Genomic DNA, 26,915 nt, shown 5'->3' with positions numbered 1-26,915 from the left:
CTTGGTCTGATGGCGTCACCTGCTTGACTCCATGGAAAGAGATCGATTTAATGCAATATTGTGAAACATTTCAGCAATAGCATATGGTGGACCCTCCACTAGAAAAGTGACATAGTGCACCTTTAAGGAATAAAACTGGAAATAAGTTCACAAAAACAAGTTACCAACAGGGCTTTTTAAAAGTCCTACGTTCCATTAGTCCAACTTAAGGATAAGCTATGTGTTTCAGTGAAGGTTATGTACACAGTTCACTATAATCTCCAGGCAGAATGACATGTGTGCTGTAAACAATGCAAAGTAATGATATAATCTGAAGTTGTTATGAGAACATTCACAACAGGTCAGATAATGACTTCATATCTACAATGTGTGTCTATGTTTGACCCAATATGAGACATAGGCATCTGTAGATATCAAAAACAGTTGCCTATACATAATATGGGGGGAAAAGAAGAACTTAATCATAATTGACCTGCACTGTGCCGCTTAGTTTCAGCACTAGAGCAAATGGAAACTTTTTTGTGAATTTTATGGAGGAGCTCAGGTTCTAGGTCACCATCCTCCTCGAGAGCCAACCAGGAACAGTCATTCTTATTGATGCGTCTGCTGAGAACAGTGGGGCAGTGGATGGTAATAGGTCTGACTAAAAGGTGAAAGGTTAAGCCAGTTAAATGACAGGTTAAAGTTCAAAACCACAGGCCATATGTGTTTAACCTGGCTTTCACTCATTTACAAGGGTGGATGAGACAAAACACAGAAACAGTGCCACTACTAACATGAGATATGCACGTTACTGGGATTCAGATTCCATCATATCATGCTTTAGGGCTTTAGTAATGTTCTAATGAGATGCGATGGCACAATAACAAATTTTGAAGTACAATTTATTGATACAGAAAAATACCACACTAAAAAACTCAAGCCCTGATAATCCCAGTAAACCGTTTTCTAAATGTACAATAAACAACACAATTTCCCAATAGTGCAACGAAAAGGTGAATATTGAGCGCACAAAAGTTTCTGTTTTAGCTTTCATTTATTGGACCTAAACAACACTAATGTTAAAGATCAGCTTGATAACTTAAAGTTTGTAAAGAAACAATACAATATAACTGACAGAGAGAAAACCTTGTGCGAGTGCCGTCCTTACATTCTTAATCTGAAAACAACTAATGCAGAATCTATGGGTTTCATCTTCCTGTTATTGGCAATATTTTGAGGACTTGTCCCCATTTAAAAGATAGGACATTGGTTTTAAACGTTGCTCTGGCGACGGTCCCATAGATGAGCAAGCAAAAAATACAGCGTTTTAATGTCGATCTACACTGTCGGGAATCTAATAATAAATGTTATATGTTTAGTTAAAAATGCCATTGTGGGATATTTCATCAAGTTTGTCATAGCAACTGTCCATCTTTAATTGTTTGCAGATCGCCTTTTAGAACCAGAGCGTTTAAGCATCACAATGGCTCTGAAGGAGAAAGTGCACCGACTCCACAAAGTCTTACAGGAAGTCAGGCGGATATCCTCTGAACAAAGCCCCTCGGGTACAGCCGGTCATGTGATCCACACACCAGGAAGTGCAGAGTAAGGTAAAGAGTGCAGAGGAGAGCCATATGGAAAAAGCCTCATTAAAATACACAGCAGCGCCATGGCAACAGCAGGGTACACTGATAGAGCAGGAGTGAGTGTAATAAAACTGAAGGCTAACAATCAAGTACACATGAGGGTTTATAATACCAGAGATTTCTATCATAAGATTTGCACATGTTTTAAAGGTGCTTTTACTTTGTTTTGAATAGAATGTTCCACAGTATCACAGTAATGTATTCGGGTGGGTAGTACTTTTTCAATAAATTGTTAGAGCTTCTTGGAGTGACTATCCAATGAAAATATTGCTCATACATAAAATGTATCATCGAAGTAACAGTCTCCTACTTGAGGAAAAGTATCGTTTTCTCTTCCCATTGTGAGTAAATATAAGTGACAAAATCGTTCTGTTGACATCATGAAATTATTCAAACATTTGTGTGTTTCTTGCACCGCTCTGATTTAGTTTTTCACATTTTTGTCAATGTCGCAAAGGTTGAAAAAAAGCCAAGGTAAAATTGTTCATAGTCAAAGAGTTTCAATGCATTTTAGTACAAAACTCCTTTTTTTGAAGGAAACACAGTAAAAATACATGGTTTTAAATGTGATGATCTGCCATAACTGCTCCAAACGTTGTCATGTCATTGTCGTGGTAAAATCTAATCACAGAGCCTATAATTAGTGATCAGCGACAGATTTAAGGTGCAAAATGAATGCTTATTATATAGTCCAGACATTCACAATTTATATTTAACTTACATTATACCTTCTCCAATGAATAATGTCCTCATAATAACCTCATGTGTTACATCATGCATTAAATTTAATCAAATCAAATTAGTTTCCATTTCAAGACTAGATTGAGTACTTTGTGAATAAAAATGAAGTATATGTAAATATTTCTCCTCCTCCTCCACAGCACCCTGATGTGAGATGATTCTTACTGTAACTAACAAGTAGGACACAACATACCCTCTGCTCCAATGGACACCAGTTTGACTCCTTTACTGGCGATGAAGTCCAGGGCTTTGTTTACATTTGAAATCTTGTGAACTCTCATCTTTCCTCGTTCTGGTTTGGCCAAGCGCTCGCCTAAAGAACAAATGATAAAGAGATAATATGATTACTTTCAATGGGAAAAAAACCTGTATACAATGATACAACTCAAAAAACTACACTCAAACAAATTAACACATTACTAGTGTAAGGAGGAATGAACAGGAGTATTAGGAGGAGTATTTCATTGGCAAACCCTAGATATTTATTATTCTATTTAGCTATCAAATAATTATGTATTTAATGTATGTCTCCATTGCAGCGCTATGGCAGCAAGATTGATCACATTCACAATCAAAACTAAAATGAAATGTAAATGGTTGCAATTAGCATATCACAAATACTGCAAAAACAACAAAGTATCCAGTCTTATTCTGTATGAAACATGCTCCTGCTCGTGTAAGTCTTATTAAATGTTTCTGAACAGATTAACAATCAAGCCTTAATTTAAACTTTATTTTAAAGATGACATGCCTGCATTGTGGCTTAAACCTACAATGCAATTACTACATTGCAGTAAACAATTTTCTCTTTTAGGGTTAACACATGATATTGTTTAGAGCCGAAGATATGGCAAATGATGCAAACTTTTTAAAACTTAACTTTAACTAAAACATGTTGAGCAGTTTTCAATCTAAATAGCATGTTTTCTTATTCAAAACAAATAAAATGGCTTCAAAAGTTAATTTCACAAACATCAAAATGACAGACTTTTAATTAATGCCATTTAACACATAAAAATAGTAAAATTTATTCCGCCAAAGTCAGAAGTCTGCTCCAATCCTGACGCTTTTATCCTCCTAAGGCAGTAGTTCCACACCTTTTTCCAATCACAACACCCAAAATAACAAACTACTGATTATATTGAGGATATAAACCTAGATAAATTACTTTGGTTGGCCAACAAATAATCATCAAAATGTTTTAATTAGATTAGAGTTGAATTTGTTGCACAGCTATAATTTTGCAACATAAAATTGTTCTGGATGCATTATTGGCAGAATTGTATAAAATGTGATGATTTTTTAGGAGAAAACAGGTGTAAGTCTTGAGAGTCCTGACCTGAGATGACCTCCAGCAGCAGCATGAGTTTGAGTCCGTCCCGAAAGTCCTCCTCAATGTTCTCGATTTGTGTCCCGGTTTTCCTCAAGTGGGAGTTACACCACGCTGTGAATGTCTGCGAGAGAGAAGAGAAGGCATTATGAGTCAAAAGATCAAAGCAGTTCATTTCAAATTATATGTTTACAGTCCGTTTACTACATAAAACTAATTCCTGATCAAACAAAACATTCAAGCTTCAGTCGTATCCTTGTAAGAGCCTTGAGGAACCAGTTTCTATGCCACTAAAGCATGCCAAAATTGTCCAAAGATTTTATTTATAGTTTGCTAATTTAACAGTACCAATCTGTTAACGTTTCATAGTTTGTTTTTCATCCACATGGAGCCAGTAGGCGGGTCTAATATTAGTTTAACAACACATATCTGTCCACTGGTGTTTTGGTAGTCGAAATCAAATGGAAAAAAACGATGCATTCACTTCTGGGAACAAACCAAAGTCTGCTTTAATTGGAACAATATCTAATCGATGTAGCGTTCTGAAGTAGTTTTTACAGGAACAGGATTTCTAGAGTAAAATTCAACTGCCATTTTCCCCCAATGTGCCCGAAAAATACAAGAGGACAACAAACAAACACATCCCCAAAGCATTCTGGGATAATGAGGTCCTTTGAGATCTTTTTCCAACGCACTGTTTCAGAAGTAATCGATTTTCAACGTGGCTACATTGTGTGGTTCCTTTAATGTATACTTTATTTCTATACTGCATACAAGCAACTTCCTCAACAAATCTCCAAACAACAATCTTACTGTCAAACTGCTTTCCTTCTTTATAGCCCTATTGTATACTTAGCCCGATCCGTTCTGCTGACGCTAACCAGCGTTTAGCCCACTCGTTCCACAGGCCGGACACTGTATCATTGTGCGTCGAGTACAGTAGGTGTCGTGGGCTCTGGATTGCCTGGTATTGCTGGCACGGTAACAGGCTAATGGGAAACATGTGTCGCCGCCAGATCCGAGACGCTCAAACGGGAGCTGGCACTAACGGTCTATCCTCCTTAGGCCTCCACAGACTCCATTATGAACAGCTTTTTACGAGATCCTGGTCTAATTACGTCCACGGACTGAGCGGAGGCAGAGGCGGACATGGGAGACACGGCCAGTCCCAAAGAAAGCTGTACTTGTTTCGAAGTGGTGGTTAGAATTGAGAATGCCATTTTTAAAACACAAAACTGAAGTCTTTTTCATTTTCTTTGTGCCACAGAAGCATTCACTCATGACTAAATCACCTGAATAGGCTTTATAAAATGTGAATAATAATAGGTGGATGGTTGTGAAGCTAAATATGTTTTTATGTACTGTTAATTAAAGTAGAAGTACAACTAAAGCTACACAATGTCAGCAGACAAAAGTATTAAGAGCTATTGCACTATTAAAAGAGACATATACGCAAAATCAACTTTAATGAGCAAGCCCCGCCCACATTCCTTCACTTCGTTGTGATTGTTTGAAAAATTAAGACTGTGACAAATGCAGGGTTCTAAAATATCATGTAGCCACTTTTCTAAAAAATAAATAAAAAGTGCCTCACAATTTAAAAGGCAGGACTTTTTTTAATGTGCTGTGATTATGTTCTTCTTTTGATGTTTAAGTTGATATCTACTTGTGTTATTATTTAGATTTTATTTTTTTTTGCTTCCTGTTGTTTCATGTTGTGTTCTGTGTTTTGTTTATTCTTTTTTTTTTATTCTTTTTTTTGTTTAAATGGAGAAAAAAGAAAAGGTGGAGCTTCAATTCTGCCATTTTGAACAGGAAGTCAATGGACCCGTTTTTATCACTAAGACGTTTTAGATCAATATTGTGGTTTCCAAAGAACAAAATTATCTACTTATTCTTTTTTTTGTTTAAATGGAGAAAAAAGAAAAGGTGGAGCTTCAATTCTGCCATTTTGAACAGGAAGTCAATGGACCCGTTTTTATCACTAAGACGTTTTAGATCAATATTGTGGTTTCCAAAGAACAAAATTATCTACTTATGTTAAAGTTCAATACTAATGTCTCCTTTCGGAAAACATGTTGCTAATTACAGGTCCACAATGTTTTCTATATTAGGCCCATGTCTTATTAAAGGACCAGTCTCATTTTTGCAACCAAACTGGAGACATATTCAGTGTAAAGGAAGTATGTAATCTTATGCTGTCAATCGTAGTTTGCTTTTCCACTACAGAGAGACAAACCCACTTAAAAGTCTGCATTGGCCGTTACTATTCGTGTCTTCCTTTATGACATCAGCCTAAGCTGCAGTGGCGTGAGGTTAGCGTGACCATTAATAATCCTGTCCTACAGATGTGTGCAACAGTTGTGGAGCGCGGTGAACAAATTGAAGGAAAACGACTGATTATAAAGTGTTTTTCCCAAACCAGTGAAGACTTGCTGTATGTTCTACCCAAAGAGAGGTTGGCAGAACACACCCTCTGCCTTTGGAGAAACATGTGAAACTGGGCTGTGATTGGACGCAAATGTTCAAACCAGGATCAATAAAATGTGAGAGCTTTGCAAAAACCTTTTACAGAGAAGATCGTGGTGTCAAGGTTTAATGAGAGGATCAAGTCTCACACACCGAACTAAATCAAGAAAGAAAATGACCGTAATGTGAGAATAGATGAATAGATGTGACGATATGTGACTTTTATAGGCAGTGGTAAGTGCGAGTGCTATAGGTGTACATTAAATTATGGGTTGATTAGATAAGACAAGAATATCTGACAAAGTAATACATTCTTGTAGAGGTGGGCAATATATTGGAATTTATATAATATCATGAACGTTGTTTTGTGTATTGTGTATAGTAAAAATTCCTAGAAAATTAGCTAATTAAAAATGAAAATGAAAAACGGTTATGTTGTATGTTATATGCATGATTCATCTTACAAACATTTGTCTGGTAAATAAACCTCAACCAATACAGTTAAAGACATGTGCATTTCTGTTGGATTGGCATATCGTCTGAATAATGTTATATAAAGAAATACAAAAAATATATATACTGATAACGCCCACCTCTACTCATACATTGAAATACATGTATCATTAGTTTCACATTCACATCAGTGTTGGTAACCACGCTTTAAAAATGGCAAAGGTGTGTGCAGTTTTGGAAGTTTATGTGGTACAGACATGTCGGTGTGTGATGAATTTTGACCACTGATGTTTGAGTTTATATTTGGGATCTCATCGAGTCCAAAACACATCACACAGATAACAATACGATGATGGCAAATAGGGCTGCCACAATTAATCCACTAATTGTGACAAACAGAACGATTGTAATTGCATTTGGACAATCACAATCGTTATCTAGACTAAACAGCCCCTAAAACATATTTTATAGCAAAGATATCTGCATTTTTAAATCAAAATATCTAAAGAGAATAAACTATTTCTTACTTTAATCAACACATCAACACTTTATTCGTAAATATTCTGTGTCTAGAAGCTTTCATTCATCGCCTTTCAGATGTATTAAAAAAGGAATTATTGTACATCCGAAAATAACTCATCAAAAATAATCGCTGACTAGTCTATTCACACTGATAACAAGTTAGTTTTATTATGGGTCTTTTGGGTGTTGAAAACATTCCCTAAAATACAGGTGTACTTCATTTTTGCCAAGAATAGTTACAGGTTTGACAATGACAACATGGAGGTGCCAACGTGCCAAACATCTGATACTCCTTCTATTTAATAGTTTTAATGGTTTACACGTCTCTTGAAGAGTTTGACTTGACTGGTAGCAGAGACATAATCTTTTCCGTAAATACATCCTTGAATGCTGATGTCTTGGTCATGTCTTGTGTCTCTGTCAGTGTGGTCTTGACTCTTGACTCTATAATGTAGCACTGACTGTATGCTAATGTGCGCTCAAGGCTGTGTGTCACCTGGGACATAAAGCAGTGCTGGAGGAAATATGTTTTCAGTGGAAAACATTAACGTTTCACATCACTTGTGCAGTGTAACTCTAACAACACCAGACAACTGAAAATGTCAAGAAGAAAATATTACGTTGTTGAATAGAATCTAGGAAAAATCCTTGATTTGGGATTAGGCCTGGTCAATCAATATTGACAAAAATAAATATCTAAATATTCTTTTAGAGTATCCCAATAGCATTATTATTATACTCATCGGATGAGATTATGTCAGACAAACAAAAATGTGTGTGAAAAACATATGTTTAAATACATATTCAAATGTTACTCCTCTTTAAAAAACTGTACCCTAATCGGTCCAAAAATCAAAAGGCAAGACCACATCCATCCACCCATCCACCCATCCACCCATCCACCCATCCATCCATCCATCCATCCATTTTCTACCGCTTGTTCCCTTTCGGGGTCGCGGGTGACTGGAGCCTATCCCAGTGACTTCGGGCCTTAGGCGGGGTACACCCTGGATTTAGTTTAAAAGTAGTAAACAAAAAGACTAAATTACAAACAAAAACATTGGGAGTAAACCAGGAACTTAAGGAACTTATGTCCTTTAGTTTCAGCTTGAAGACTTTGAGGGCTTTAAATTTAGGAATAAATCAGACCCAACCTGAACTAAACATTCAATGAGTTTTGGATTACAAACCCTTCTAATACCAGCAGATCTAATACCACAGTCTGCAAACCTGTGAATGACAGAAATGTCACCTTGTTTAATGGGTCTAGGCGTACAGCTCCTCTCACTGTGGCTCGGACCAGGGCTTGGCAGCGCTCCGAGTGTATCCTGGCAACCAGGTCATGTGTACATCACATGACCTTAATGTACCTTAATGACCTTCTTGGACATCACATGACTTGTTTGGCTGTGTACCATCAACACTGTCATGGCTTTGAGGTGAACAGAGTGGAGCACCTATTACGGGTGGTATGGCCAAATGTTGACGCTTCCCCAGATATCGTATCAGTCATTGAAATATAAGCCGATATTTGACACTGTCCCGTCGTTGTGTGCCCTTTTGTCATTCCCAGTTTGTCCTCTGTACTGCCCGGTGGTCGAGCGGTTAAGACACAGCACACAGGCTCCAAGTGCAGCCGGCCGCAGTTGTTCGATTTCTGACGCCGACTATTTACTGCATGTCCTCCCTTCTCTCATCCCCCATTTCACTCTGTACTTTCCCGTCAATAACGCCAACGGGCAAAAGTGAGTGGAGGAGTCGGACATTGCTCCCTCTGCATTGGGCTGATAACAACAACAAATGTGTGTCCGCAGTGCAGAGAAACACGAGCTGCAAAGAACATCACAGCAGTGGCTCGGACACAAACTCGTTCTATCGTTCTGGTTTGATCCAAACTAAAATAAAAGATGATCCTCGCAAAGTCTGACCCAGTTGGCATCCAAGTGTGTTCAGCGCTGATGAGGGTGTTTTGTTTTTCCATGTTTTCACTCAGTGTTGAGGTGAGAACTTTTTAGATGACTTGTCGGTTTTAATGTGTGAAGCCTGGTGTCCCTCTCCCGTGTCGTGAGGCTGGTACAAAGAGGATTCGCTGAAAAATCTCCAAAGCGTAAAAGAAGTCCTAGACTAATGAATTCTGGCTCGTCCATGTCAGTCAATGTGCTTTTCTTCCTCTCCTCAGCCGCCGCAGTTATGCTTCAACAACAGCACTGCAAAATCACACCAGTATCACCGTGAAAGGTATGATATGGCCCCAACCCTTGATATAAAGTTATAAAAGACAAAAAACACATTGAACAAAGTAGCCATGTTACTAGTTACAAGCGGAAGTTAATAATGTGCTCCAGTTATGTAAAATAATGATTAAAATGGCTTCTCAACCACGAAATAAAAGCTTTCTCATCTTGAATGTAGTTTATGACGTTGGTAAGTGTTTTCTTTTGTCTTTGAAGTCCAGTTCCGTTATATAATTGTGGTAAATCTTCGCAGTATTATACGCAGCTGATGGAATTATGCAACATATTTATCTGATGAAGTGTCTTGGACCATCTGAAGTATGTTGACCACATTGTGAGTCAGGGAAAAGCGGTTACTGCCTGTTGCAAAACTATGCTCGAGACTGGTAAATGGTAACGAGATATTGCTTGAAAGTAACATAGGAAATATACAAATTTCCTTATAAGGATTAAATGGATTTTTGAAGGGGATTGTTGCAGATTGCAATAAACAAGTCACAAAAATGCCGTCATTGTAGCATACATGGACACATTGTTGTCTATAAAGAGAAGAAATGGTTCGAAAAAGCAATAAAAAGGCACAAGATTATAGTTAATTCATAGATGGAGAGTTGTAGCAGTAGTTTTTTTGGGTGTTTTTTTCAATACTGGCTCATACGAGTATCTAGCTTTGATATTAATTTTAGTATTGATTAGTATCTGATTTTTAATAACTCTAGTCACAATATTGGAAATTCAGACTAGCTTTAGATGACAAGGGAAATGGCTTAATGCCTGAGATTAATATCAATGATTTATTTATTTATTTATTTATGAACATTTTTAAATAGTAACATGTCATTTCCAGTTCAGTCATTTCTTAAATATCACAGTGGTCTTATAATAGTTCGGATACAGATCAGAACCATTATAATTATATTCAGCAATTTTGTCCCAATCCGTGATTCAATATTGTAACTTGATATATATTTTGTCTTGGTATATGCTCAAATGAGTATCTACATTGTTTCAATATTAGTTCTAATATCTGCATTGATAAACTCTCTGCACAATAAATGAGTAAATGTGATTCAGCAGTACTTCCCCAAACACATATTGCTGATGAATAAATGCTTTCTCTGGGTAGAATGCTTTACATATTTACAGTATAATACTTCTATCTGAATGCCCATGCTGTTTAAATTGAATCTTGGATCAAAGGCGCTCTTGTGGTTCTCGTATGATGATCTATGTGCGACCAACTTGTCCGTGTCATTACATACAGTATGTGCTGTGAATCTGTGCAGGCTGCTGTCTCTGCAGAGGCCACAAAGATCCGCTCTGATATCGGGAAATCTGTTTGAGATTAGCACGGTTAAAAATACTAGAGATTTCGTGTACAGCCGTGCAACTGGAAATCGGACAGGAAGTAAAGCTCGTAAATTTGGAAAGTTCGGCAGAGGTACTTTTTTTTTTTTTTTTTTTTTTTCAATTTGAGTCAGGATCCCAGAGATGAGAGCGAGCGGCTGTAAAAACACCAGGGGTCAGAGCCGAGAGGGGAGAATCTGCTCTGTATCAGACACAGGAGCGATGCCAGTTCACGTCATTTCACCAAGACATTTCCCATAGCAACCAGTCCAGGCAGCACAGAGAGCCAACAACAAGAGTCGAACACTGTTTTAATTATAACTCTGAGGGCTCCGATATGTAATTGTCTTGGCGAAACAAATTAAGATTTGGCTTTTGTCATTTAAATCTCAAATGCAGCGTATATACCTGCATTAGGGCTGCAAGATACATCGAAATACAATCTCAATTTGACTAGTCGCAATTAGCAAATCACAAGGACTGCAATTATTTGACTAACATACAGTAATGTCCTTAGCATAGAACAAATTCTTCTGTCTAATTATGTACAAAACTTCTGACTCTGTAGTTTAGACCTGAACAAACTTTAGGAGATTCTTACAGCAGTTCAGATTTCAGTTTCTCTCAAATGTAAAAGTTTAAAATCAATCCATGCATTTTTATAAGGTCAGCAATATGCAATACTGGCGTTTGAGTACAAGAGCGCAACATTTGGTATAATAAAAAAACTACATTGCGTGTTTTCCTGTAATCTTTGTCCTTTGCAGTTGAGCGATTTTGTCCACTTGTCCTCTGTGGCCAATTAACGTCTCCAAAAACACAGTGAATTCAGTTTGTCCATTTCCCTCTTGTTCTCCTTCTCTCTCCCATTAACTGGCCTGTGTTAGACAAATATTTCCTGCCTTTTTGCCAGACACATTTAAGGACAATCCTTCAACTCATTCAGTCTGATTTCTGTACAAAAGGACAGGGCTATTAAGTGCACTCACACACACATAGACAGGAAGGGGATTTTCGACAGTCAGTTGCTCAAGTCGCACCAAAGGAACGCTCAAATGCAACCACAAGAGTTACAGTTGTGCTTTCAGAGTCTCCTACAGAAACTGAGAAGTATAGCATCTAATATGTGCAATAGGGGTGAGGAACAACATAGTATTAAGTAGTATCAGTAGTGTTAGTAGTTAAGTGTTAGTATTAAGTAGTATCAGTAATATTATTCTTATGCCTAAAGGCATAAGAATAATATTAACTTTGTGATCTATTCTCTTTTTGGACTTGGACTTTTTGAAAATCGTCAGAAAGTTAAGAATTGTCACCAATTAAAATTGCGCATTAAGTACAATATTACCTTCTCTTACTATTAGGGATGTCAAGAAAATTCAGTAAATCCATAATCAAATTGTAAGAACTGAAAACTAATGATCATAATTTCTATTCAATCTGGAAACGCATCTGAATGTAGGGCTATTTATATCACAACTTAGTTAACTTAATTTCATAAAGCTGGTCACGCTGTTGGAACAGTATTGGAATGAAATGTTTCTTCTCACAATAACACACTGAAATTCAACTTACTGTAAACTGAGCTCACATAATCAAAGCCTCTTAAAAGCAGACATTTTAAATTGGCTATCGTCCCATGTTTTTTCCATTTTCGTCAAGAATAGTTCAAAAAGAGTACAATGTAAGAACGGTCCTCCACAATCTAATGCACTGTACAGAAGTCGGAGAGATAGCCACCCACAGCTCAGACAGATAATGATACCAACAACAGTGTCTGAAGGAGGCTCAGAGGAGAAAATGCACTCTCCTGTTCAGACCAGTGCATGGAAAACTCGTATTATTCATATAGCTATTGATACAATCATTCTTTATGCTTAATTTAACAATATTTTAAATTTTCCTTCCAGTCAGTCATAAGATAAAGTACAGTGATTCCCATAGGGATGTTGAAGGTCGACTAAATTTGATATTAGTTGACTAATTATTTTGGTGGAATATAAAGGATTTATATGGACAACAGCAGAAAGGAGAAAGTGATTTGTGCACTTTAGGTCAGATACAAAGTAAAATCGTAAAGATATTCAATAGGTTTGAGAGCTTTCGCCTCACTTTGTTATGCACAGAGCATGTATTTAGTTAAAAAATGATTCGGTCGACTCCAGCCTTAGATTTAAACTTCAGAGGAAACATGGTCTAAACTGTTGAGTACACGATTGGACAAGGACTAAGAAGTATGTGTTCACATCATGGAAGTTTGACAAGATCTGGAAGATTAATGGCAGTTGTTTTGCTTTCAATAGCCCAAGCTCACTGGCACACAAGGTCAATATTCATTATTTGTTTTAGTTTAACATTACGTCCTCATCTCCTTCTCAGTGCGATGACGGCTACATTTAAGTCGAACAAGTTAAGGTTGTTAAAATAGAGAATAATCCGTACAAAATCTAACATTTGTGAAAGCTGTACAGGTGCCATGTCAACCGAACACAGGCAGTTTGATTTCACAAAAAGTCCTGGGCTGTGGTGGAGGCGGATTGGTCACAAAACTGCCTTAAACTTGCTTCAGGGTAGAGAGGAGTTCATATTATAGAGCCATGGTTCACTCTTGCAAACACCGCATCAAAATTGAGATTAAACTCGGGACTAAACCAGGACTAGAACAGGACCAAACCATGTCTACATCAGGACTTAACTGGGCTCAAAGCAGGACCAGACCCAGACAAGTGTAAAAGCACCTTACACAAAATGAAACCAGAACTGTGAAGAGAGTTTAACCAGGACTAAACCAGGAGCAGAAAAATCTAGATTGAGAACATGATTTTTTTTTTTTCAAACTCCTCCCAGATGACTACTTGAGACATTTTCTACCATTGAGAACTATTGCCATAAGCCAATACATTTGCAGTAAAAGTAATTTATGTGGTTGCCATTTGGCTGAGACTTGACGTTTTCTGCTGGAGAGAGTAGCCTAAATTGTTGCCAGGAAAACTTCCTCCGATGACTTCCTAATGCGAGATGGATCAGCGTGTCATGTCTGAACCATTAGCTTTTTTCCTAACTGCAGGGAGTTGGTAGTAAAATCGCAGACAGGAAGAACTGTGGTGGGAAAAGGGGAAACAAGCTTCTGTCGATTGTCGAAAAAGGGGAACAGAAAGTTTGTGGAAAGTATAAACAGCACTTAAAACCTTTTTGCAGTGGCATATCATGGAAGAAGTCAAGGGTGTTTCCAGAAAAGTTGCATGTACTAATATAAATTTCTATGCAAGTATTGATCGATTTTAGTGTATGTGACTAAAGTAGGTCAGTAGAGCACAGCGGAACACAACTCAGAGGGAATATTTAGCAAACAAAAGGCTACTTATGGTATTGATGAGTATAAAACATACAGTTACAATTAAAAGCCTTGTCAGGATGTTGCCATAGTGATGAGAAAGCCATGTCATGCCAGTTTACGTCAAGAAGATGCAAAAGCACTTAATTTTGCATCAAGGTCTTCTGTTTTCGCTCTGGAGGTAATGTGGCTCGATACTCGGGCCAAAACGTCTAGACTTAAGGTGCACTATGATAAACAGAGGATGGCCGTGTATAGAAAACAAATATAGGCTACGCTACTTTCACATTGTCCTTATGAAATGTACCAAGAGGAAATACGTACACAAAGTGCTCAAGTCAGGAAGAATCAATATTTGACTTTGACGTTTTTTGCATTCAAAGACTCTCCAATGGATCAATGATATTACAACATGGATTTTGTATTGCTACTTGGTTAAGTAAATAAAGAATACAAACCACCAGGCTAACACAGGAGCACATTCAGAAACAGTACAAAGAACAAGTTTCTCTCAGTGTAAATTTGTGTAAAAGCTCAGAGTTAAAGGCTTCTTTCTTCGGGCCAAACTACTGTCAGGAGGCTCTGCAGTTCTCCACTGCTGCATGGGCATCTGGCAGCACATAAAGAGTTTTACAGTAGAAATGTCAAGTGGGAGAATGGGAAAACTCTAAACGAGAATATATTTTCCCCTCTTTTCCCAATACGCTGACTTACACTATGGCTAATGTAAAAACGCAATGTGTCATTTGAATTAAAACGTTCCTTTTAAAGAGGAAATTGATCCTGTTGATGAGCTGATCTAGAAATGTTCCTTGTGCAATAATGTAAGTGGAGGGGTCTGTTTAAATATATGTTCCCTTTTGCTAAATTCACAATGAAATGTGAATTAAAGTTTAATTGTTTGTAATGGACATTGAGTGTAACAAAAGAAAAGCAGATGTTTATAGCCCTGTTACAATGTAAGTAAGGACATTTTTACAAAAGGTCTACGCAATTGTTAATCTTTAAATTGGCACCGATTGCTAAAATACATTTGATTTGACGCCATTCTATATTGGAACCAAAAATTGTGCAGCTCATTTACACTGTAGGATTCAACATTTGAGAGCAGAAACCCATTTGATCGAAATCTTCCAAACGATTTGCCCCGTAAGACACAGCACTTCCTCCGACACAAACAGGGGTAACGGCCGCTCCTCTCAGTCCCATCCTGGGCCTCTCAGTCTCTCGGTGTCAGTCACAGAGAGGTCAAAGTTGAGCACTCATCCCGCGTGTCTCTTCCTCTAGAGCACTCGGGGGAGCACGGCCGCCCTCCGCACACTCACACTGAACACACATGTTTCCAGATGGGACAGAGTTGGACACATCGACTTCCTCACTGCAGCTGCTTCAGATCCGAGGCCTCACGCTTCCACTTAATTACAGTCCAAAGAGCTGGCAGTGTGTACCTTAATGAGATAATAATTGCATTTAGTAGTGCCTAAACTGTACAAATAAGCAATCTTCTGGCAGATCATTCAACTACAAACAAAGGATTTGACTCCGATATAACGGAAAATGTCTATTAATGACCACAATATTCTGAATTTGTTAAATATATGTATACTAATGAATAGGAAAGGAATGTTACTTAAATCATTGATTACTTATGTTTATGAGTTGAGGAGAGGCATAGGCCGAGCTACTGTTGTGAAGTATTATATAAAACTGAATGTACTTTGCATCATTTAAAAGGGGAAATATTATATAATACTCGAGTTGTAGTTTATTAGATGCATCTTTGAATATATTGTCCCGCATTCGAGGCCAGAGTGCTCCGAAAAAATCAACGTACATATGGTTCAAAATGTCACAAAGCCATTTTTCAATCAAAAAACATTCAAATGAAAATGTTCTACTTCTCAGTTCTCTGTTTTTTCATTCATTTGAAATTAATGGGAAGCTTTCAAGATTCCACTTCACTTCAGTCCTGTCCAGGCCGGCATGTAGTGCAGCGGAGCGCCTCTAAAAGCTCGGTCTATCCCATCACGGGACACTCTCAGGTCTGTTAGTGTAAAACCGTGAGTCAGCCTTTGCGCCCGTCCCATTACACTTATCTGTGCCCTGTCCACGGCGCTGCGCTCACACAAACCCCGCAGTGAGAAAAATCTGCCACATGGTGCTAAAATGTGCAGAAATGTGAACGCAAGCAAATGGAAGGAAAGGGAATTGCTATAACGTTCACACATGCGCCAGCGTGTGCTAATTTAAGCTAATGTGGAACTGCAGTGGCAATTTAGTCTAACGCTGCCAACGGTATAAAACCATTTGACTGAAGAGTCCTTGATACCCCTGGCGGTTTTCCATTAACTAAAAAGCCTGTCTCAACTGCATTTTCTTATACATAAAAGTAGGGATCGACCAGTATGTTTTGTTTTTTCATGACAGATGGCGTTACCGATCTTTTAGGTGCAGATGGCCCATAAGCTCTGGCCGAAATGCAGGGCTAATAGTCTTAATTTCCCCAAAATATATTATTTGAAATGACCACAAACTCAGGGACTGTCTATGGTACACGGCTCTGCATAATTAATAGACACCAAAAAAACAGTTTTACTACCAACCAATAATGGGGCAGTGAAGTCTCATTTTGTGCAGTGCCCTCTTTGGACTTAAATGTTCAAATAAAGCTTTATGTCTCGATTTAGTCGGCGCGAACCAAATATGAAATGCATGTACTTCTTGTATTAGTATTAGGATCAGTATTATTTAATTAATTTACATGCAATAAAAATACATTTTGCCTACAACTATAAATGTACCATGGATCCTTAATGCCTATAGGAATTATTTTAGGAGACATATTATGCTTTGAGTCAAGTATTTAGCAGTGAATGACAACATACGTATATTATCATTTTACATCTTGTTCATTGTAAACCACAATATAAAACTGCTTAGTAATAGCAAATAGTAGCAAAAGCAGATTGTTATTTACATGGTGACAGGTGGCTACAAGTGTCACTGTAAAGTACAGGGAAGTGGGCGGGGGATGGGGGTAGGTGAAAACAGGACTTCTCTGGGCACTCGGTTGCAGGACAGTACAGGATTACTCAAACATGCATGAGACATCAAAATATAACTCTGAGTAAACAAATGATGAGGACAGACCATGGTAACAAGCTTATTGCATAATATTTCCCCCTTTTTTAACGTTCTGCTGCCCCTTAACTTCTGGCTCTGCACACACACAGAGAGTGTCTGACTAAGGGCCTGAGAAAACCTCCCACAAGACTCTAAACACATTGAGAAAAGTTGATGTAAGCAAATAAGAGAAAGCACTCCAGTCTGGGCTTGCACACATGCAGCCCTGAGACCTGCGATGTGCTGACGAGGCCGAAGCCGGTGCCAGAAACGGCTCCGTCTGACACAGAATGGCCGCCTGCCCTCGTGTCCGCTGCACTTATATTTACTCATCTGGACCAAGGAGAAGCCTGTGAATATTTATGAGCAGTACAATAATAAGGTTATAAGTCAGGAACTTTAACTTAAGTATTTCAGCACATGAATTGTCGTTTCTGACCCATAGAAAAAATGAATAACTAATTATTTCTTCATATCGCCCAGTCTCAGATGATAGGTATGCAATTGTCGTCGGTCCGTCGTCCGTCGTCCGTCGTCGTCGTAGTAGTAGCCGTAGTAGTAGTCGTAGTAGTAGTCGTAGTAGTAGTCGTAGTAGTAGTCGTAAATGTATATCCTTCTTGTACTATGGACTATATTACTAGAAATACTTTTACTCAAGTAGACTTCTAGAGTACTCCTTTTGTTCTTGCGAGGGACAAAGCACAGGGGCCGTATCTCTTCCTTCAGTCTGGTCCATTTAACAGAGTCAGTGAATACAGTGAAAGAGAGCGGGAGAGAGGGAGCATCTCCACAACACAGAATGGTTACCACAGAAACCACACACAACCACAAACAAACAGAGAGCGATGAGACGGCCAGCGGCATCAGCAAATACACATGAAAACTGTACCAGGGCGCAGCCAAGACGTTCATCTACGCACACAGGGATCAGAAACCTGAGAAATACCCGGCCCACGCAACAGACGTCTACTACTGAAACTACATCTGTGACAGGCCGAAATATGCAACTGCTGTCAAACTATTTAGTCATAAACAGAAATGCGGTACAAACATATAGACTAAAGAGAGCATGAAGATAGTAGGCTACTTGTCAGAAATGAAACCGGTTATGGTAATTAAAGCTACGTTTTTGTTGGAGATTAGTGCTAACATTTCAAACTCGATTTGTGACGTTCAACACCACAAATATAATAAAATACAAGTCCTTTTTTAGACAATAGAGTTATTTTCAATTGTCACTCACTCAGATATTCACTTTATTATTATACTGCGTGGTCTTATTCTAATGTTGGCTCTGTTCTATTCAAGAAACTTCAAATTTTGTCCTATTTGTGGGCTTTTTTCTCAGTATTGATACTTTTAATTATTGAATATCTCTTTTTCGATACAACTTAAAGTATACATCTTTTAGGAAACCATATTGGAGAGTGTGTTGTGTGATTTGTCAAGCTAAATCTTGCAGTTGAATCTTGATATTATAATGAAACTAGCTCTATATGGAGTCCAAAGAGGTGTATTTAGCACAACATATTCTTTTACTTTTGTCAGGGAAGATCCTGCAAAAATCTGACTCTCCATATTTGAAATGCACAATTAAGAATATAACAATTTGCACAAGCTCAAATATGTCTGGTATTTGATATAATAATGGGTTAATATGTGTACCAACCGCAGTCCATTTGAGAAGCAAAATTCAGCACAGAAAAAGCGAATAATGAATCTATTCTAAACCGACACGACACTGAAACTGAACAGTGACAGGTAAAACGTGTTTAAAATGTTAATTCTCAAACTCCACCTTTGTTTACATGTTGTCCCTGGCCTCCTGAAGTGTCACAGAGATAACGATGACCTCATAGTTTACAAATCTAATGCAAATTCTTCTGCATGTTATCCAAATGGGGCGCGGGCATCAAAGCAACAAGTCAATGAACGCAGCCTCAGTCTGACCCACTGGGTCAGACTGAGGCTCCCCCAAACAAAGGCTGGAGTGTTTGCTGTAATTGTGGCTAAATGTGAAGCTATAGACTGCGCTTATATGATTAGGATAAATATAGACAACAAAAGAATGTGCACTGGGGCCTATACTGTCAATCACTGTCGGGGTGGGCAGTAGTGTTTGTCTCACTCTTCCAAGGCCAGTCACCGTTATCAACTATCAACTTATCATTCAATAAATAATAGCTGGGACTGTATATTTTGGGACTCAGTATTTATCATGTGTGCATTTTCTTTGCACAGGTGGGAATATGTCGTTTTCTTGTACTACGAGGGTTGAATAAATAACTTCCATGACTCATTATAGATAGGGTAACATATGGATGACATATAAGTACTAAAATGTTTCGTTCAGCTATTTTTTTTATTATTTTCAAAAGTAGTTTCAAAATATTGTTTACTGTGATATTTTTCTGTAGCAATATATCGCGATTTGAAAATAATTATTGCAACAGGATTACTTCTCTCTTTATTAAAAATGTAGGTCATTATTATTACATCAAATATATGCACGAAGCAGCTATATTATATTAGTCTCCTGTTATTTTCTGGTATTTCTCTCCGAATCCTTGTGCAGTCCTTGTCCCAGTTTGGACTTAAACATAAGATTTTTCATAATAAAGTTATAATTCAAACTTTTTTATGTACGTGACAAGCCTTTTTTGCCTCAGTTTACATACATTTTTCATTTCTCTTCCTCAGAACTTTAAACTTAATATCTGATTTAGCGTAGCACGTGCACAGCCACACCTTAAAGTCGTTTCATACAGTAAAGAGCGGTTCAATGAGAGAAGTGCAGTGTGTTTGTGAGTCGAGTGTTTAGAGCCGAGCGTTTGGAGTCGAGTGTTTAGAGTCGAGTGCCTGGGCAGCGTTTTTCTTGCTGACCGATGACTGTCACAGGACCACAGAAGCGCTGAGGTGGGCGGGGCTACGCTGGGCTCACACAAAGACCCTTTTTCACTGCATGGGCGTACATACAGTGAGCGCTAAGACCACTGAACTGCATTAGACAGACTGGCTTGTGACTGTGATATTTTTTAATTTCCAAAATAAGATGGGAGCGCATTTAAGGCAATTTAAGAGCAAATAAAAAGCAGGAAGGATTAATTGTCTCCGGATCATAACTTGAATCATCTTTATTCATAATAAAAACTTGTGAAGATCACCAACATCATGTGATATGACGGAAGGCTTTAGGGAAAGTCATACAAGTTCAATCAGTATTAAATCTTTGCTTAAGTTGTACATCGGTTACAGTAACGGAAGCAGATGTTAATAAACGGCCTTCAGTAATCTTAAAGACACGTTTTACTGCAAAAGCGAAGTGTCAGTTTCACAATGAGGTCAAGATTTTCAGCTTAACCAGATATCACATGTATCACAGTGAAATGATATAGATCAAGTGAGAACTGAAAGGCAACTTATGTGTCAAAACTGCAAAATGTGTCTTTAATCTACACAGTTCCCCGATTTCAAGAAGATGACTGACGAGATTCTACACCTTTTAGTTGTATTTTTTGTTGGATTTTCATAATGAGATTTAATCATTTGAACTTTATGCTTTCCGAGTAAAAAACCAAAAGGGTAATACAGGTTATTTTTACAATGAATGAAAGAGGAATATTAAAGGGGAAATGATATTGTGAGAGAATGTTTGTGTAAAATGACTCTTGATAACCTCATCAGCGTCTGATCCCCACTTTAGTTTTGTCCAGAAAATGGCAACAAATAAATACAATAAAGGAGTAATATCCAGATCATATTGTTATATTTACCTATAACCTAGCCAAACTGTCATTTGAAAACGACACACTGCAAAACAAAAGCAATTCATTTAAAATATAATATGGTTTGGAGTGTTTTTAAGACGTTTAGACTGTAAAACACATGACTTTACAGTGGTAATGAATGAATGCACCACAGCCAGTGCAACAGTGAGTAATGCTGATGCAGACAAAAGCATAGGCCCAGTGACTCCTCCCTGAACAGCTCACGCACTGGTCTGACCGGACAAGGCAGACAGTACAGACAGTAGAACAATCAGCAGTAGCAGCAGCATTAGCAGCAGTAGCAGCAGCATTAGCAGCAGTAGCAGTAGCAGCAGTAGCAGTAGCAGTAGCAGTAGCAGCAGCAGCAGCAGCAGCAGCAGCAGCAGCAGCAGCAGCAGCAGCAGCAGTAGCAGCAGCAGCAGCAGCAGCAGCAGTAGCAGTAGCAGTAGCAGTAGCTGTAGTAGTTGTAGTTGTAGTTGACAGAAGTGGACTAAACAGCTCTGGTGAGTGGATTAGTAGGTGTGGTACAGTGCGTGTAATGAGATCAACACAAACAGATGCCCAGCACTAACTACAGGATTATTTAAGAGGAATAACTCATTTAAATAAATAATTAAAAATAAATTAAAAGTATTTTGAAGTGAATGAATTTTGAAGGGCAACTACTTATTCTACCATAAACCGTAACAACTAGAATTCAACTTCGGAACAAGACAGACTATTTACTAAACTATACTACATTTACACACACCACATCAAAAGTAAACTCAGAGCTGATACACCCTGATATAGAAACAGGACTATATCAGGGTGAGAAAAGTCTGTGAAAGTCGACATCAGGACTAGAGGTCAAAGCAGCACAAACCACTGTAAGAGTCAATAAGTCACAGGTTACACTAAAGCAGCAGTAGACAATCTGGAGGGACAAAAGAATAGTTATCTTCTTAGCGCTTATGTCACAATTTTAAATTTGCTTTCTGTTAAAGGATTAAGGATTGTCAAAAGTATCGAAAATCAGATAAGATAAGATAATCCTTTATTGTCCCACATGGGGAAATTTCATTGGTGCAACGCAGGAAGATACAGAGGCAGATACAGAAGAAAAGAACAGATCACTTATAGGAAGTCTGAAAAACACTTTCAGTAGAAGATCTCCTATAAACAAAAACTCCCATAGACAAATAAATAAATACATAAATACCATTGCATGTGATCACGACAGTAATTGCACATGAATATGTGTCATGACAGCACATAGATTGCACATGAATTTCACAGTAATTGTACATGAATCATAACAGTAATTACAGATATATTAGATAGATACTAATCGATAATAAATCTAGTATCAAAATTAGATCAGTAATACAGTATTGATACTCTTACAAAATAAGTCTATTGTCATGAAAAATAAAAATGTTTTATCATTTTGGTATCAAAATGGCTATTGAGCCTTTTACTTTAAGTTTGAACATTTAGTGTTGTGATTAAAGGTAACTAAAGGTATTGGCTTCTGCGGAAGTTCACACTTCAATGTGATGCCCATCACTGACCTAAAAATAGGAAGGATGAGGAAAAGTAGACAGTAAATTTAGAAAAATATGGAAAAGGTAAACTGATGCTGGTTTTGACAAATGCCTTAGTAATTCAGTCATTCACTAAGCACATTGGGAGCGTGTTGTGGTTGTAAAGCAAACATCCCACTTCTCTCTCTCTGACAGCATCAGTGGACTCTGGGAGGTCAGATCAATACCGGTCGCTGATTGAAACTGAGCCGCTCGATACTTGTCCCACTTTAGACGGGAGCGGGAGGGCAGCAGGACTCAATGCCCCTGGTCTATCTTTGTCCAAGGACTTCATAATGCAGACTGATGGAGGTTTATCCCCTAAATGATCACACAGACATCAGCGACCTCCAACACAGCTAAAGATATCAGGGCTCGAAAAAGACACTATTTTTTGGCTACAGTATAATCAACTTTTTCATAATTTCTCTAATAGTTTATATGAGTTATATGTTCAAACTCCACCAACACTAAAAAGTGTGGCAGACGCCCACCATAAATGTTCCAATGACAATTTTAGACATTCACATATATCATACAATAAAGCCTTGTGGAGGAACGCCATCTGTTTGTATACATGAAGATGTTATCTTTTTGTGCTCCAGAATATAGCATTAAACTGATTTCCATGAACCACCAGAGAGATAAAACAGTGTTCACACTTACACCTGCTACAATGTACAAGGTAAGGTAAATGTAGGTATTGTCCCTTCATTTTATCCTCTATATCTGATGATCAATCCTATGTTGATTATTATTCAGACGACATTATGGCAATCCATCAACATTTTTTACACACAATGTTTGTTTTGTTTTAAATCAGCATTTTAAAATTATTTTGTAGATATTGCAGTGGTTTAGAGAGATGCCAAATCAGAATGTTATACGTTTTCATTGTTGGATTGACTTAAGATCCATTGCATTTTATTTTTGGACTTTTAACTACTGCCTCAATTCCAGTATCGGTATCAGCCAATATCATCTGATTTGTTATCAGCTGGTATCGTATAACAGGCAGATTTTCTGTGTGTCTATATATCATTCCCAGTTTATCCTCAGTGCGTCAAATTGTGTCTTTTTGAACAGACTTTTGAGTAAAAGTTGACATGAAAGACCAATTAGACTAAAGATGTAACCATATATTTACAGAATCATGTCACAAATGATTTTATATCCCAGATGAACACATTTAGTTTTAATGGATTTTGAAATCTAAACATAGTTAATCAGGAAGGCGACAGCAGCAAGCCATATATTGGATATTGGTATCGGCTCATAAAATCTAATCAGTCCATCCCTAGTTGTAATGATTCTAATGTTCTAAAAAGGTGGAATAGATTATGTTTAAATCTGTCCCATAGCAACAAGACCACCTATTGCTCTAACTCAGTGAGTGCACCTCCACCTGAATTACTGCTAAATGCTCCCAGTGTAAATAAACATCCTGCAGTTGCTCTTTATGAGCCTCTGAGCAGACAGCCGAGCACCACCTCCCAGTGAGAGAAGAAAACTAGCTTCCTGATAATGGGCCCAGGGACATTTGGCTGTGATGGAGATTAACAGATAAAACAGAAAAAAGAAATATCCTTTACAATTCTTCTGTGAAGGTTTGATTGATGAGCAGACAGAGATTCACTTTGTATTAGGTTACACTGCCGTTATGTAAGGGATGGAGTCAAGCAGTTGAGAAACCTGGTTAGCGTCTTCAGTCTGGAGAAAGTATGAGAAGTGGCAGAAACTCATATACACAAATCTATTTCTAAAGAAGTTGTCTAAAGTATTACGTATAAAAGTTTTAGTCTAACTTCTTGACACATAAACTTTTGCTGGGTGAAATAAATGGCAACCGAGTCTGAAACACAAGAGAATTGTAATGTTGAGATGTTGTAGGGCAAACGAATGCACATTTGATTAGATTAATTGTTGTCAACTAAAGAAATTCTTGTTTGCCTTGTATTAGACAAAGTAAATTGTTAAGTAGGAGACTAGCAAACAGTGTATTTATTTGTAGAAAGACTGATTTAACTTCCCAACTCTCAAGCTCCTTATGAAGTCCTACATTTGATCTAGATGTTTAAATTCATTGGGGATTTTTCAAAGTAAGTGTGCGTCAAATGACCAGGAATCTCTCTCTAGCAAATACTTTTGGTTGTTACTAATGTTTAGTTTTTGTTTTTATATTACGTACAATGGTTTCTATGATTGAATCAACTGGACAGACTCGTATGATGCTATTTTATCAGGCGATGACATCAGTTACAGGTCAGATCTGCAGCAAGGCGACTCTGCTCACAGTAAGAATGCAAGATGTTTTTCAAGTTGTATATTTGGGGGGGAAAACACCCGCATTTCAATAAATGCTATACAAATTTGAAGTCATACAGTGGAAAATGAAGGTAAAACAATAGCATAGGGTTGTCAAAAGTATAGAAAATCAGACACTAATTGATATAAAAAACAGTGTCAAAACTAGATACTAATTTAAAGGGGGGTGAAGACAAAATTTGACCTTTTGTGAACCGTTTTTAAAATATCTTGAGCTCCATCAAAACTAGTATAAGGCCACAGTGTTTGATAAAATAAGTAATATTAAAGGACCAGTCACGCCTAATGGAATTGATCTACGGAACTCATATTTCACTCACTAATGCGTTTTTATGGTTATTCTTGAGACTTTGGATTCTTGAGACTTTGGATTCTTGAGACTTTGGATTCTTGAGACTTTGGATTCTTGAGACTTTGGATTCTTGAGACTTTGGATTCTTGAGACTTTGGATTCTTGAGACTTTGGATTCTTGAGACTTTGGATTCTTGAGACTTTGGATTCTTGAGACTTTGGATTCTTGAGACTTTGGATTCTTGAGACTTTGGATTCTTGAGACTTTGGATTCTTGAGACTTTAGATTCTTGAGACTTTCTAAAGTCTAAATAATCTATTCTTTAGGCTTTATTCTTTAGGCTTTATTCTTTAGGCTTTATTCTTTAGGCTTTATTCTTTAGGCTTTATTCTTTATTCTACAGACTTTAGACTTTAGACTTTATTCTACCGCGGCTTTTGTGTTGAAATGGTCAGTCAATAGTCAAAACAAGCCCTGGACTAAAACTGTGAGGAGACCTTGCTCAACACCCGGTCTGGAGAGACGGGAGATGGCGGAGGAGAGTGGATCGGGGATGGAAGACGTTCTGGACGGCGTGGAGGAGCAGCCTTTTCTGCCTGCACGTGCCCGGAAACGTAAAAAGTCCCTTAGCTCGTCCGAGGGTTCTGGGAATGAGCAGCAGGATGAGGCTGAAGCTATTGATATCCGGGGTGAGAGCAGAGACTGTAAGGTGATCATAAAGCTTGCACAGGATAGTGCATCCTTTAAGGAGTGGAATTCAGTGGCATTGTCAAAGAGCCTAACTGTAGCTGTGGGAGTGATCAAGAGTGCGAGTGTCCTTAGAGATGGCTCGCTGCTGGTCGTGTGCAAGGACGCGGCTCAGCAACGGAAGGCGATTGGAACTAAACGTCTGGGTGGAAAGGACATTCTTGTGTCTAATGCTGAAAGAAACACGGTCAGAGAAGTTATCGTAGGTGTCCCTACGGCGACGTCTGTGGATGAAGTTAAGGAGAATTTGACGGGAGTTACGGTGGTGGACGCTAGGCGTTTGAAGGTGACCCGGTTTGGGGTAAGATGTGACAGCTTGTCGGTAATGGTAACACTTGAAGGGAGGTGCCTGCCTAGTAAGGTGTTCATTGGGTACATGTGCTATAGCGTCAGGCCATATGTTCCGCCGCCCCTGCGTTGCTTTAAGTGCCAGCGCTTTGGGCATATTGCAGCGGTCTGTAGAGGGAAGCAAAGATGTGGTAAATGTGCAGGAGACCACGAGTATGGGAAGTGTGACGTGGGTGCAAAACTGAAGTGCTGTAACTGTGGGGAAGAACATAGCTCTGCCTTCGGGGGATGCAGGTTTAGCAAAAGAGCTGCTGAGGTGCATAAAATAAAGGTCTCTCAAGGTATATCCTATGCAGATGCAGTCAAGAAAGTTTCAAGTAACGAGTTTAGAGTAAATACAGAGAGGGGAGCCAGCGCTGCTCCCAGCCAGGGCGAAATGAGAAAGGCCAGCGTGGCTCCCAAGAAGTGTGAAGGTTTCAAGAGTGGAGGTCCCAAGTGTGCAGGTTCCAGAATTAATGAGAATACCCTGGTTGTGGATAGAGAGGATTTTGTACTCTTTATGGTGGATGTTGTAAACTGTGCTGCTCAGACTCAAAGCAGAACTGAAAGGATCAGGATCATTGCTAAAGCTGCAGGGAGATTCCTTGGAACAAAGGAGCTTGATTGGGCAGATATAGAAAACAGGCTAAAGGCGCTAAATGGGAGTCGGAGTGATGGGGGTCTGCTTGTGGGGAGTCAGAGTGATCAGA

The 26,915-nt window shown here is 38.3% G+C and overlaps 1 protein-coding gene across 5 annotated transcripts in view; it reads right to left on the bottom strand.

Moving 5' to 3' along the window:
* The window catches only part of actn1 (actinin, alpha 1), a 63,604-nt gene that overhangs the window by 22,950 nt on the left and 13,739 nt on the right, over positions 1–26,915 (bottom strand). For all 5 annotated transcript variants that reach the window (XM_072458090.1, XM_072458086.1, XM_072458088.1 and 2 more), the window contains exons 2-3: positions 3,709–3,823; positions 2,563–2,682 (exon numbers count right to left, since the gene is read on the bottom strand). In XM_072458090.1, the coding sequence (XP_072314191.1) occupies positions 2,563–2,682; positions 3,709–3,823 (235 nt within the window). The remainder of the gene's footprint in view (positions 1–2,562; positions 2,683–3,708; positions 3,824–26,915) is intronic.

Source organism: Eucyclogobius newberryi, unplaced genomic scaffold (assembly GCF_026437365.1).
Source record: "Eucyclogobius newberryi isolate DKJ021-1_F unplaced genomic scaffold, fEucNew1.0.hap1 SCAF_21, whole genome shotgun sequence".
NCBI lineage: Eukaryota > Metazoa > Chordata > Actinopteri > Gobiiformes > Gobiidae > Eucyclogobius > Eucyclogobius newberryi.
The sequence above is the reverse complement of the archived record's forward strand: the minus strand, read 5'-3'. Positions and strand labels throughout refer to the sequence as shown.